We start from the raw sequence: 14,737 nt of genomic DNA on the forward strand, positions 1-14,737 counted from the left end.
ATACATGCTCTGATTGGGTAGCTTCTAAGCTTGTATAAAATCAACTGGGCAAACAAACTGAGGAAGCATGTACCATAAATTAAAAGACCCATTGTCCGCAGAAATCCGCGAACCAGCGAAAAATCCGTGATATATATTTAGATATGCTTATATTTAAAATCCGCGATAGAGTGAAGCCGCGAAAGTCGAAGCGTGATATAGCGAGGGATTACTGTATTCTACATTATTAGTATTCTTTGTGCAATATACATATCATGGGTAATTTATCATGCAATACCTGCATTATCAGTAATAGTTCTTGTTTAGTAATACCACATTTGTTGCTTAGCAATTCCGCATTATTACCTATTAATTAGTATTTTTATTTAGCACTTTCATATGTAGCACTTTATGGTATACTGACAATAAAGGCTTCCAATCCAAAAAATAAAAGATTTGAAGGAAAAGGACTTGACAGGAAAGGATGTGCAGGACTGCGCTGTATAGAGAAGACTGATCAAGCACATCAACACCCTACATAAGTGGGAAAAGATTAAGAGGCAGAAGATGACTTAATGACAGAGAAACACATGATGTATAAAATATTAACATGGCAAGGCAATATACTTTTAAAGCATTAACACTTACCTCTAATTGCTGCTATTTTATTTGGGTCCAATTTTTTAAGGCCTCGGACTGCATCTCCCATAACATTGCTGCAGGTCAGAGTTTCATTTGTAAAAAGACCACGAAGCAGGAAGCGAACTGCATTCCGTGGATTGCTTTTATGACAGACTTTCTGAATCACAGATTTAGCAATGCGCACTTTCCTTTTATGATCACCAATCAACACTGTAGGAGGAAGAGGGAAAGTTTGAGAAAAGTAATAGATGGTTGATGCCTCAAGGGATTGTTTTTTAATCTGCCCGATGAACATGTTTCCCCAGTTTTCTCTTATGCATTTATTTCTACATAATCCTGACAAACCAGAACATTCCTAATGCTCATATGCATTTTCTTTCTTGATCACTTATTCCAGTAGTAGAATAGGCTAGGGAAGACAATAGCCAACAGGATGTGACTAGAGTAATTGAACAGGGGCTTATCCAAGTCCTTTTAATATGTCTGGCCTGGCTGGATTTATGTTGTATACTGTTGCTTATATTAACCAATTTAAGGTTCACAATTAAAGTCATATGAAATAAAGACTTATTTTGGTCACATTGTTAAAACGCCTAAAGAAATCTTTATTACTGCTTTATTATTTGTTGGATGGCAATTGCATTTTGGTTATCTTTCAAGTGTGTCTTTTATAAACATGCATGTTTATAATGCATTACCTGTAGCAGAATTAGATGGCTGTGAAGAAAGACTCGCAAGCAGCGATTTACATTTTGATTTGCTTTTACTGTCTGAAAGTTGTGGTATGTTGTCCGGGTTTTCTTTAGAAAGCTCGCTGTCTGTGCACTCCTCTGTTTTAATGGGAATAACACGGCTTGATTGCGTTCCCTTTTCAAGAAATTGTGACTCAGATGGGCTGCGCAGTCCTGGAGCCAGATAAAGGGTTGGTGGTTTCTTGGCTGTTGTTTGTAAATGAGGATAAGGTGAAGCTGCCCTGATCAACGGTGGCATAACTGCTCCACTTTCTGTCATATTCTTCTGGATTATTTCATGCTGAACACTTTCAGTTGAAGAGGCATCCGACTTCTGTAAAGTCAAACAGAACATATGCTGCAATGCTCATTTAATCCTTAAACTGCACGAAATTAAACTAGAATAGTGTATGAACAACGACATTATTAGGAAACAACACTAAAGGCAAAGGAATCACAATGAGATGCAGCAGATAGCATGGATACTATGGAAAATAAAAATTATGTATTAGCATAAAATTAATTAACAGCTTCTGAAGCATCAGATTTAACAAATTAGAATGTTAAACAAATACGATATGTCAAGCAAATAGTTAAATAAAACAAACAACATTAGTCATATTGCATTTCTAGTTAGGCTTGAAGCAAAATTGCCAATATTGGGAAAGGAAGGACAGAATAAGAAGAGAATGACGCACAGAAACTATCAAGGACAAAAGAAGGGGGGAATAAGAACACCTGTTTGAAGGCTAGGAAGCAAGGAACATACCAATGACATAATACAGAAAAATGGTCATGGTAGGCACATGAGAAGCCAGCTGGGATAGTGAGTCAGCAGAAACAGCAAAGGCATTGCTACAAAACGAGGTAAAGATGATGTAATATATGAAAAATAAAATTAGTATATTCATGTATTAGCATAAATAAATAAATATAGAAAAATATATACAAGTATTAACCTTAGTGCAGATATTAATGCAAGTCAGGCCTGCCAAGCAAATGATTAAATAAAGGCACATGCCAGATTTCTTTTTAATTTAAGCTTAGCTTTAGCCACCAAATATAAAATAGCTTGAAGTCCAAGGAAATGGAAATAAGAGAAAGCCCAAAAATGGAAGAAGGGAACATCTGCCTGGCCGAGTCCAATCAAAATAAGCAAAACAGAAAATAAAGATGAACAATAAACAGTTAAAATACTGGTGGCCAGCTGCAAAAGGAAGTCAGGAGATAATATTGGTTCCCATGAGAACTTAAAATATCACTGGACAGGTGCAGAGGGGAGTCAGAGAGAACAGAGAATGAAAATGAGTTAAATTAAGCGAGGCCAGGATGATAAGAAATAATATATAAACTTTGATTTCTGAACTGTTCAGGGCTCAGTCTGATTTGCCCGAATTGGGTTGAGTCCGTGTTATTGCAATAAAGCTATAAACTCTGTTTGCCTATCCTCTGAGTTCTAATAGCCTTCATTTCAGGTAAAAACCTTTTGGTGCCAATTTTTCGCCACAACAATACCTGAACGAGTAAAGAAGTTAGTCCTTTCTTAAATACAACAACATGCAAAATAAAAATAAAAAAAGAGAGAACAACTATGACAATGTATAGTAGAATGGCTAAAGTGAAAAAGTGTCAAATTTTCAGGTAGGTTTCTTGAATGAGTTTAATTTATTGACTTCTAATGGAAAAAAAATAAACTTCAGTGAGTAATGAATCTTCGACATGACACCAGTCCTTTTTCACTCTTTGAATACAAATAGGTCACATTAAGCATTATAATAATAAAGCACATTTTGAAAACAACACTGTTGTTCTAAATAATAAGGGGACAAAATATTTTAATAAGTCCAACCTAAGCAACTGTATTCTTCCTTTTTAAACATTTTTCTGCACTGGTGGCAATGAGAAGAAAAAAATAATGCAGATTACATTTTGATAGCATTGTATAGATATTAAATGCTTACTGTAACAGGTTGGGTGGAACTGAACCTATTATAATCATAAAAATAGAAGCCTGCTAATTGATCTTATCTACATCTTCAAAACTATGAAAAAGGTATAAATGAAGTTGATGCAGTTCTTAAGATGAGCAGTAAATCATGTATTCGAGGACACAGATGGATACCAAGAAGAAGTGTATTCAAGATCAAAACAACAAAGTGCTTGTTTACAGTATATTATAGACATGGTCAAAAAAACCTGGAACTGTGGCATGAACCCGACAATCTATAACTAGCTTTTAAAAAAAAATCTGGATACGATTTAAGGACAACTAAACTATTAGCTAACCAAGTATGTTTTCTTCATAAAATTTCTTATGTTCTTACAATTACAAAATAAATTCAATACTGTCATTTTATCACACCACTAGTAACACTAAGGAATGTAAAAAACTAGCAAAAACTAGCTATATTTTTCGCACCTGGTTTTTGTTTGGATAAAATAGGTGAAAAAGTGTCATCAGTGAAGTCAACACAAGCCAAGGTAGATTACATGCTAGTTCTACAACAGCACTACCAAACAAGTGATCAATATAAACTTGTTATTTAATCTAAGACAAAGCAGTACAAAAAGAAAAATCTGTTATGATAAATCTGAATGAATATCTATAACACTGTTATATACTTGCATTTAGTCACATATTTCAAGGCACCACAATACTGGAAGAGCTAATTTGATTTTCATGTAAGACAAGTGTGATGATGATTTTCTAATCATTTCTTCACAGGAAAAATGCTTTAAAAATAGACAGCGAAATAGCTTACTTGTGATTGCAGGCTCATGGATTGTACATTTCCTACTTTAACTTGGAGACAGTCAATTTTTTCATTAAGTTTCTGTATGGCTTCATACATGACCTGTTATAAACAAAAAAAAACATATGCTTCTGAAATAATCCAATATAATCATAAATATTTGCTAAATTTGCATAAATTTTGCTAAATTTAATAAACTAAAGTTGATTTTACCATTACTGTATATTTTTATTTTCACATATGGAGAAAACACACTGTTGATCCAGCTTTTTTTTTATATAAATTGAAAATGCTCTTACATTTTTTCTGTTAGAAGTTAATTTTAGGTGTCTACTTTAAGATGCGTTTCAATAATACTGTTGTATTGCTCTTTACCTGGCAATATGTGAGGATCTCACCCAGTGTCCGTTGTTGATCTGTGCTATACAAATCTTCAGATATAACATTGTGCTGCTGAATGTCAGAAAAGGAAGTAGAAAAACACAAGCTTCCGTTAATAACATAAATTGTGTACAACATAATAGCTAGATTAATTCTTGAAGTTTATATTATAGTTCAAAATACATACACTGTACGAGTACAGAAGAGGCCACACATTCTTTAATTCTACACAGTCTACATATTAAGGAGTTATTATTTGCATATTATAAACAACATTTAAACTTTACTCATTCTTTAAAATAAATAAGTAATACTACATTACATATTCTTTTGTGATTGTGAGTAACAAAAAGCAGCTTCACATAAACTTTCCTAATAAACTAAACATAATTTCAGGTATTAAGTTTTCCCAACTTGTTTATACATAACGTACAAAGTGGGAAAAGCTAAAAGCCCTGGAGAGGTACCTGTCAGAATTTCATTAAAAGTTTTCTCTCAAATTATCATCATTAATGTTAGCTATGTTCTTTCATATGACTGATAATTCCTACCTAAAACTGCATACGACACCTATATCCGTCTTTCATAGGGAAAATTAAAATCTAAGTTTTTGATTTTAAAGAAATCATTTTCCTTCGAAAAGCTGAAATTGTGGCTAACATCTTTGCAATTGAAAATTGAGAAAAGTATCATCTTACATTATTTCATATGACCAAACCAGGGTCATCAAGAGCAGACACTACCCACTTTACGAAATCAACTTTAGAATGCAATGTTACTGTTCTCTATCCATAGATGTAGGCATATGAAAGATTTACCGCTTTATCAGCTTATTTAAATTTGGGTTTGGACCCAAAATATCCTCATGCACAGAAAAAAGCGGTTATACAGTACAGTGGAACCTCTAGATACGAGTTTAATTCGTTCCAGCACTGAGCTCGTATAGCGAATTTCTTATATCTAGAACAAAACTTCCCCATTAAAAATAATGGAAATCCGTTACGCACCCCCAAAAATATCAACATAAAAATCAATTTTCCTAACAAATAACACTGATAAATATATACTGTAGTTTACCTTTAATTAAAGTAATTAAAGTTTACCTTTAATAAAAAACACTGTTAAATAAAATGGGTTACTGTGGGGAAGGACAGTCCCCCTCCGATTCAGGAAGGCTCTCTCTTCTAGAAATTTTGGACGGTGCTTGGAAGTCACAGTAACTCCTTTGGCCACATCAAGTTTCTTAATTTCTTCCTTCTTCAGAATAGTGCAGATCGTCAATGTCGAACGGCCGTAAGTCTTTGCCAGTTCCGTCACTCTTACACCACGCTCATGTTTATCTATGATTTCTTTCTTCATTTCAACGGCCATGGCTTCCTTTTTTTTCTTTGAGGCATTAATCTTCTTGAGAGGCATCGTGGAATAATTATTTTCATGTTAAATGCGGGCAGCGTCAGCTTGGGTAAATCCCCGAGTCGAGGCGGATCAGGAAACGCGTCACGCATACCCACAGCCTGGCTCGTGGCTCTTTACGTGAGCCAATGCTCGTATTTAGATCCGAATTTTTCGCTCATACTTTCCTCTTATCTTGAATTTCTCGTATACAGAGGTGATCGTATCTTGAGGTTCCACTGTACTTTAACACTGAAGCCTAAGTTCGTATGAAAAGTTTTGTCTTTTTTCACTCTGGCACCCAACAATTATGCTGTTTATCATCAATCACTTACAATACTGCAATAAAGCAGCTTGCTACTTAAGTGAACCATCAACCAGAGAGTCTCAGTTTTACAGGATGCAATAATTTCATGCTGATAACATGATGCTTTTAAAAAAAAAAACTGATCCGGATTAATATCTCCAATATTTCCTGAAGACATTAAAGGAGACAAACCTAACCTTAATATCTGTCAAAAGGAAATGTAACACTTCTGCACATAACTGCAGCTTTGAGTATTTGCCTTTAATGACATTGCACCAGTTTACATATCAAGGAGTCACAGCTATACACGGGAATAACAATTAACTGAAACTATATGTTAGTGTTTACATTTGTGTTACACAAGGTCTTACTAGGTGGAAACTTCTTTATTTGACATTAGCTAGAATAATAAACACCATTAAAATGGATATTCTACCTAAATTCCTATATTTACAGTGCTTTCTGAATGTCTTTCATTTAAAACACATGATACACACTGTATATAGCTTTGTTGGATAAGCCTCTGCAATCCTTAGTTTGATTAAGCAAGTTTAAGAATTTTATGCTATATTATAAAAGAATGGATAAACTTACATTCTAAGAAAGCAAAAGCAAAGGGAGTATCTCAAAACTAATTCAAGAATCGGATTCAAATTGTAACTCCAAGTCCCAGTTTTGTTTCAAAGACAATGAATGTAATTCAACACTTTTCAAAATACTTGCTTCCTCAATCTATGTGCAACATCATCTAATTCAGTTTTAAGACAGTTAACTGCATCTCTTAAGTTTGACAAGTACGGTCTAGACTATAGTACATTTGTGATTTGCAAGAGAAGCTTGAAGTCTTTTGAATGTTCTTTTACCACCCCAAGTGAATAATTTTACACTGTGCCACTGGAGTAATTCTGGTAGGCTACACACTCTTTAGAGGATGCCCTACAGTTCAAAGTGTTTTTAATTTGATGTTTATAGTACTCAATGTTGTTCAAAGCTTTTGAAATTGCTTTTTAGCGCTTTCTACACTGAAAAATATCAACTGTTTTTTCTGATCTCTACAGGAATTTCCACTGATTGTGGCATTATGTACTTATTGAATCTTTGTGATGGCAAGTTGACTCTGATGGTTATGAGTTAAAATAAGTGAGGTTTATATGTGACGGAGGATGGCTATAATTCATTCTGGTTGTGTTCAATTTGATGACCATACTGTAAGTATCCACTTACTTGGCTTGATTAACAGAGAGTGCTAATGAGTTAAACAAATTCTTAAAAAGAGGACTGACTATGGCCTTCCTGCTCAGTTAAACAACACAGATGTCCCAGAAACCAGGGTGGGTAAACTCCCCTATTATTGCACAACACACCTGTTATTGCTTAGTCACAGAAAGATGAACGCCACTTGTCCCTATAAGAAGTTGGATATCAATCACTAAACTATTTAAACAGGACAGAGTCCTTGTTACTAAAAAGAAAAACATACCAAATGTTTCTCATATTATATGAGTTTTCAAGTTTACAATTTAAACTATAAGAGAACGTCCATATTATAGACAAACCATAAAGTACTTAAGTGCTGGCATTGGATTATTGCAACCTTAATTAAGGTAAGTAAGAAGTGAGGAGCTTGGTCTGCCTGAATAGATCATTTATTCAATTTGTTTATGCTCCAGTATTTGCCTTTATCAAAAGCCAGACTATGTATTGATCTCTGCATTCATTATTTAATTGATTTGAGTTTGGTTCCTGGCCCAGCCACTGAATGTATGGAGTTTGTACATTCGCCTTGTGTTCATATGAATTATTTTAGGTATTATGGCTTCTTCCCATATCTCAAGGATTAGAATACTGTACCTCCAATGTGTATTTTGTCTGGTGTGAAGAGAATGAGTAGTTGTGAGTGTGAGCATGAACACAGCCTACAGACGACTGTTGTCCCATTTTCCTTTGATTTCTTGATACTTATGGAACAGATTAACATTTCTTATGACCTACTATGGAATAAGTAGGTCCAGAAAACAGATGGATAAAATATTATCACCAAGTTTTACTTCATTGTATTGGGGGAAGTAGCTAATCCAAACCTCCTCCTTTTTCTCTTGGCTGCTCCCGTTATAGTTTGACACAGCAGATCATCTTTGCCATATCTTCCTGTCCTCTGCATCTTGCTCTGTTACCCCATCACCTGCATGTCCTCTCTCACAACATCCATAAACCTCCTCTTAGGATATAGCGGGTTGGATGATGGATGGATGTATTGGGGAGTTCACAAATTTGTTGCAGTATTTTAGCTTTTTAGGTTTGGATCAGTAAGCCTAACTACAGGGTCACGGGGGCCTGCTGGAGCCAATCCCAGCCAACACTGGGTGCAAGGCAGGAAACAAACCCCGGGCAGGGCGCCAGCCCACCACAGCTCCCCAATACATATTTTCAGTTTATTCACACACTTATTCAAGATCTCTTTTTTGACTGAAATATGCTAAATCCTAAATTCAGCTAACAATTATACAGTATATGCACGTACTGAATGCCATTCAGGTGGCATATAAAAAGTACATGTACCCTTTTATTTTGCGCATTACACTTTACCTCTGCATTTCCTTACTGTTGTTCCAGCATCTTTAACATTTAACTCTATCATGACTTCATTGCCAGCAAAAACAAAAATTAATTTAAGCACCTTTAAGGCTACTAAAATCAAAAAGAAAAAATCATCTAAATTTCCACTTTTCCTTTCTAAACTCTTAAAGGCTTATTGTTACTTTAATTGCTGTTTTTTTCCTTTCTGGTTTAAGGTGCTGCTCTACCTAAACTGCATGAGCTATTTATCACCTTCTGACTATGGCACCCACCTGACATATAGGTTCTAACTATTTTGGCAAAATTTGCAGGCCATCAAGCACATGGTGTTAAACAAAAGAGATAAAGTGTAAGTTTCCTGTGGAAAAAGATGCTGCATTATGTAGATGGTGACAACTGCTTTTGGTCCCCACCCAAACGGTCAGCTGCTGGCTTGTTTATCTAAGCAGCAGGCTAAGGGGGGGAAGGGAAGTTGCAAAGTACCTGATATTGCCCCTCTATATTTGATTGCTTTTGATTAACTTGAAAAAAAAGCTAGTGTAAACGTCATCCTGCTAGGTAACATGCCAATGCCTTTCTGAGATTACCTACTTTAAACTAACCAAACTTGTAAATTTTTAGGACATACAGTGAATTATCTGCACGCTTTATTATCCTGTAGATTTCATTTAAAAAACGGATACATTTGCCCTTTTTGCCCATCAACCCAAATTCAATAACCCATAATGACAAAGTCAAAACATGTTTTCAGGAAGGTGTACAAATTTATTAAAAATCAAAACAGAAATGTCTGTTTTATATTAAGTGTTCACACTCTTTGCTGTGCCACTCCAAATTGTGGTTAGGTTCATACGGTTTGTATCCTTGAAATGTGTCTAGAACTTGACTGGAGTCTACCCGAGGAAAACTCAGTTAATTCGACTTTATTTAGAAAGGCACACATCTGGGTATATAAGGTCCCACTATTCACACTGCATGTCAGGACAAAAATCAAACCATGAAGTCCAAATAGTACACTGTTCATGGCAGGTTTGTCAAACTTAATTTTATTGGAGGGAGAAAAATAACACTATATATACCCAAACCAGGCCGAAATCTATGGCAGATCTGCAGGTCACAGAGCTTTGTGTGTAGACTTTATTAAGGCCCTATTATTTTATCAAAAATAAAAAGCTGACAGGCTTTCAAAAGCACACTGTAATGTAACAGTGTTACTTTAGACTGATTTGCATTACTATGGTAGAGTGGTTTTCAAACTCAATCCAATTCAGTGTTGTGAAACTGGTGGAAACAGAACTTGTAACCATGTGGAATAGCCATGATTGAATTTGACAACTACTGCTATAGTAAAGAAATTTACCATAATTTAAACAGTTAAATGACTCGAATTCCAATCATGCAATCATCAAAAATGGTCAGAATCACAGACCAGTGTACTGTTATTATCAGTAAAATGAAAGCAGCAAAAAAAAAAAAAACTAATCATTACAGTATTTCTATTAGATTGAATTGTATCAATTAAAGACCAGTATTTGGCTAAGCTATTAGTAGACACTAGTTTTAATTAAATATAACATATTCATAAACAGTTTACAAAAGTGGCCTTTAAATTATAGATCCATTTATTTTTAGGTTTAGAATTGTTTACTTTTGGAATATGAGAAAAATCTAATTTAAGGTTGATCAGAATTTACGATAATACATGGAATCATTTTATAATATATACACATTATTTTTACAGAAATTTTTCATTTTAAGTCTGCATCATTGGGAGTCTATAGAAATACATTACAGTAGAACCTCTGGTCATGAACGTTTCAGAACACGTACAAATCGGGTTACGATGAAAAAGTTTGCATCTATTCACGACCACATGCTCTGGTGGTGAACAAAAACACTGGCGGCCAGTTTTCCTTCCGGTTTGTATGCGCCAATGATTTCCTAATCTCAGTTTCTCATTTTCTTTTGTTTGTGTATACAGGGCCTAACAAATCAGCTGATGTTGCAAAAGGAGTTACAATGTTAACCAAGCAGAGGCCTCAAGTGTTGGAAGAGGTGGAAAAACTGTTGATAGTGTGGTTGAACGAGAAGCAACTGGCAGGGGATAGCATAAGCGAAGCGATCATATGCAAGAAAGCCAGAAAGATTTATGACGATTTGCTGTAAAAAAATCCTCCTTCGAGTGGTGAAAGTGAGGAATTTCAAATCAGTAGAGGGTGGTTTAAAAAGTTTTGCAAGAGAAGTGGCATTTATTTTTTTTTCCCCCTGTGCTTAAAACTCATAAAAAAGTGTTTACAGCGAGCGGTTCTTAAGGGTCTAGCGCAAATTCTTACAATGTTAGTTTTCTCTGTTATTCAATCTTTTTACATTTAGTTTACTATTACACTGTGCATTCTATGGTATAATTAACTATTTTTGTACTTAAACCATATATAATTTACATATAGTTTGTATGGTCTGGAACGGATTAACTGTATTTACATACAATCTTTTAGGGAAATTACATTCGGGTCGCATTCAGAGTTTTGAACGAATTGCAGTCATGACCAGAGGTACCACTGTAATTATCCATACTCTTGCACATTGAAACAATGAATGGATATCGGTAGCTAAAACATATAAACATACCTACTGTATATTTCCTTTAAATAATTTTAAATCATTTTTATCCATTGATTATACATCAGTTTACCGTTTAGATAAACCTTTAATTTAATGTATTTTACAGTTTTTTTAACACTGTAATGGTCATTCGTAATTCTTGAGGTGTAATTATAAAATATGAATCTTATTTTTGCAGTTCATGCTAACCATCAGGATACAAACAGAAAATTTAAACACAGAACAAACCCTTTTTATTGCACAAAACTGTGTCAAAACATATTTGCGGTGTAGCGAGTTCAATCACTAGAATTTCCGAACATCACAAATGTTGGCGAGTTACAGTGGAAGGTACATAGTTTTTGACTCTTTTACTATAAGTGAGCTGCACAACTACTTGCAAGATGTATTTGATAAAGGTAAATGACTGCCTCATGCTTTTATGTCCTTGCTACTACAAGTAACAAACAGAGCTTTTGTTTCTGTATGTGCATTTCACATAACCATCAGAAAGAAAAAAAAAACACCTTTCCCCATGCACTTTTTTTTTTCTTCTTGTTCTATTTTTTTTACTTTCTGATGCTACACTTTCTATGAAATGAGCAGAGGAAACAACTAAGTTCACTAGCACAACAAAACCTTTGCATTCATGAATCACCTCAGGCTGACTAAGATTTTCACAATCAGAAATAACTTCAGTGTTGGGAATACATCTGAGCAAAACAAGCACATGAGAGTCTGAAAGCCTGAAATATATTTTTAAAATCAAACTGTGCAAAAGTGGCCAGCATTGACACCTGTGTAACTTTAAAAGGTGAGCACAGTAGCAGCTTTCTATCTACCTTTATTCTCAGGTTAAAGCACCAATGTTCTTCGTGGCAGTGTGGTGTGTCACCTTATTTTTACAGTTTCTATTCTAACTACATTTCAGCAGGTGTGATGCACAAATAAAACAGACTTTGAAGATACATTTTAATAGTAGCTGTAAATGTAATCCAGCTAAATTATATACAGATATGATTGATATATGAAATGAACATTAAAGGGATCTGTTGAGAAAATCAACTCATCATCAAGGGCCCATGTAACATATTTTGAATAAGGATGAAGCAGGCCACCTTAAAATGGTTCATGGGCTTAATCTGGCCTGCAGACCTTGACAGCCCTGTTTATGGCAAAGTAATAAAACCATTTCTAAAGTGAAAAATGGAAGAAATATGGAATCAACCGGACTCTTCATACAGTTGACCACCCAGTTAAAAACCTCTAACTGGCAAAAAGGGCCTTGGTCAGGAAGGTAACCAAGAATCCAAAGGTCACTCTAGCTGAGCTTCACAAGTCTTGTGCCGAGATGGAAGAACCCATCGAAAGGATAACTATCTCAGCTATACGTTATCAATCAGGTGTTTATGGTAGAGAGGATAGATAGAAGTCACCCTTGAGTAAAAGGCATATGACCAATTAAAATACTCAGAGCGGGTGGTAAACGTTTCTCTGGTCTAATAAGGCAAACATGGAACTCTTTGGGCAGAACTCCAAACACTATGTGTGACAAAGACTAGACACTGGTCATCAAATGTCTAATGCCATCCCTATGGTGAAGCACTGTGGTGGCAGCATCATGCTTATGGAGGTGCTTCTCTGCAGTAGGGACAGTCAGACTGGTGAGAACTTGGGGATGAATAAAAGCATGGAGAGGAACTTAAAGAAAACCTGCAACAGAGCACGGCACACATCTTCAGACTATGGTGACAGTTCACTGTCTTTGAGTGGCTAAGCTAAAGACCAGACTTAAACCCCATAGAGTAAGTGTACAAAGCTTGACGAAGACTGCTGCCAAATGGGCTTCTACAAAATAAAGAATTAAGGGCCTGAATGTGTAAGTAAATATGAAATTTCAATGAATTAATTTTAAAAAAAAGCTGCAAACTATTCTGAAAACATGTCTTCACTTTATCACTAGGAGTTACTGAGTGTTGACTGATGGGGGGGAAAAAATATCCATTTATAATGAAATCCACAAGACAAATAAAAGTACACAAAATGAAGGGGTCTGAATAAATTATGAACCCACTGTAGTATTAACTAAAAAACTTGTTACTTTTTGACCAAGCTATTTTTTTTTAAATAAAATTTAATTTTCTTTAACAGAACTGTAAAAATCAATAGAAAGGCATACAGAGAATGACAACACGAAATGGACCACTCTTCTAATAAAACTGTCATTTTGTATACTTCAATAATGTTTTACCAGTTTTGCTACCTGGAATTAGCATTTCAGGATTTTTACAATTGAGGGCATTTTTAAAGCTGATCTCAATGCAGCCCATTATCTACATATCCCTAAACAAAGATTTAGCTTAATTGAAAAAGTTTAATAGTACATTCCAGAACAAGATGTGATTCAGAGCAACTTGTAATGACTAAATCATTACTCTTTTACTTAATCCAGTATCAATATAATTTTGAGCTATAGTACCTTGTAATATATTGCTTTTGTACTGCCTACATACTGTTTTAAGATAAATAATGTTATTCTAAAAGTATAGTACTATGAAAGTGCAAATTAGCTGCAATGAGCACACCTGCTGAATATACAGGAAAAACAAAACAGTTATAATTTTAAGGGGAATTAATTGAAACCTTAAATTTCAATAATTATGCACTTAATACAATAGTAGCAATTTTATAATCCTGCCACAACAGTATGGTAAAAATTAATCATACATATGGGGACACTATGTCAAGGTCAAGAATAATATAAATGATTATTTTATATTCTGTATCTTAAATATCATGAGCTTTACTACTAATAACCAGTTATTGGTTGTGTTAGTTTGCACAGTTTGCACATCATTTCAACATTCTAGTTTCTCAATGTATTTTAAATGACAATTGTAATAACTATTATTTTACAAAACTTATGCCAATCTTTCAATTTCTGTACTTGACTGAAACTTTACGTTACTAGAAACACTAACCTCAAATTTGTTTTGGTAATGAAAAACTGCATCTTGAACTTCATCAAATACAGGATCTTCTGTTCTTCCAGAAACCTGAAGAAGGTAGATCTTTGTTAAACAAAATCAGTTTATACATTACAAATAACAGGGCTCATTACCTTTAAAATTACTAGGGCACTACACACAGAAGTACTACACATACTTGTCCAGTAAAACATACCTTTCTACTTTTCAATTCAATTAAGTTCTTAAACAAGGATTAACTGTCATCAATGAAAAATGAAGTGAAGTTACTCCATCTGTTTAAATTGTCTGCAGTTATCAGATTAGATTAGGTAAACGTTATCAATGCCAAGGGGCAATTCAGATGCATATACTGTAGTAGCAGAAACATAAAAAAACAAGGATACA

At 34.6% G+C, this 14,737-nt stretch overlaps 1 protein-coding gene across 6 annotated transcripts in view; it reads right to left on the reverse strand.

Moving 5' to 3' along the window:
- Positions 1-14,737, reverse strand: part of LOC120523597 — a 61,480-nt gene that overhangs the window by 22,338 nt on the left and 24,405 nt on the right. For all 6 annotated transcript variants that reach the window (XM_039745038.1, XM_039745039.1, XM_039745040.1 and 3 more), the window contains 5 exons: positions 14,345-14,419; positions 4,481-4,558; positions 4,115-4,207; positions 1,320-1,686; positions 628-831 (listed from right to left, as the gene is read on the reverse strand). In XM_039745038.1, the coding sequence (XP_039600972.1) occupies positions 628-831; positions 1,320-1,686; positions 4,115-4,207; positions 4,481-4,558; positions 14,345-14,419 (817 nt within the window). The remainder of the gene's footprint in view (positions 1-627; positions 832-1,319; positions 1,687-4,114; positions 4,208-4,480; positions 4,559-14,344; positions 14,420-14,737) is intronic.

Source organism: Polypterus senegalus, chromosome 2, assembly GCF_016835505.1.
Source record: "Polypterus senegalus isolate Bchr_013 chromosome 2, ASM1683550v1, whole genome shotgun sequence".
Taxonomy (NCBI): domain Eukaryota; kingdom Metazoa; phylum Chordata; class Cladistia; order Polypteriformes; family Polypteridae; genus Polypterus; species Polypterus senegalus.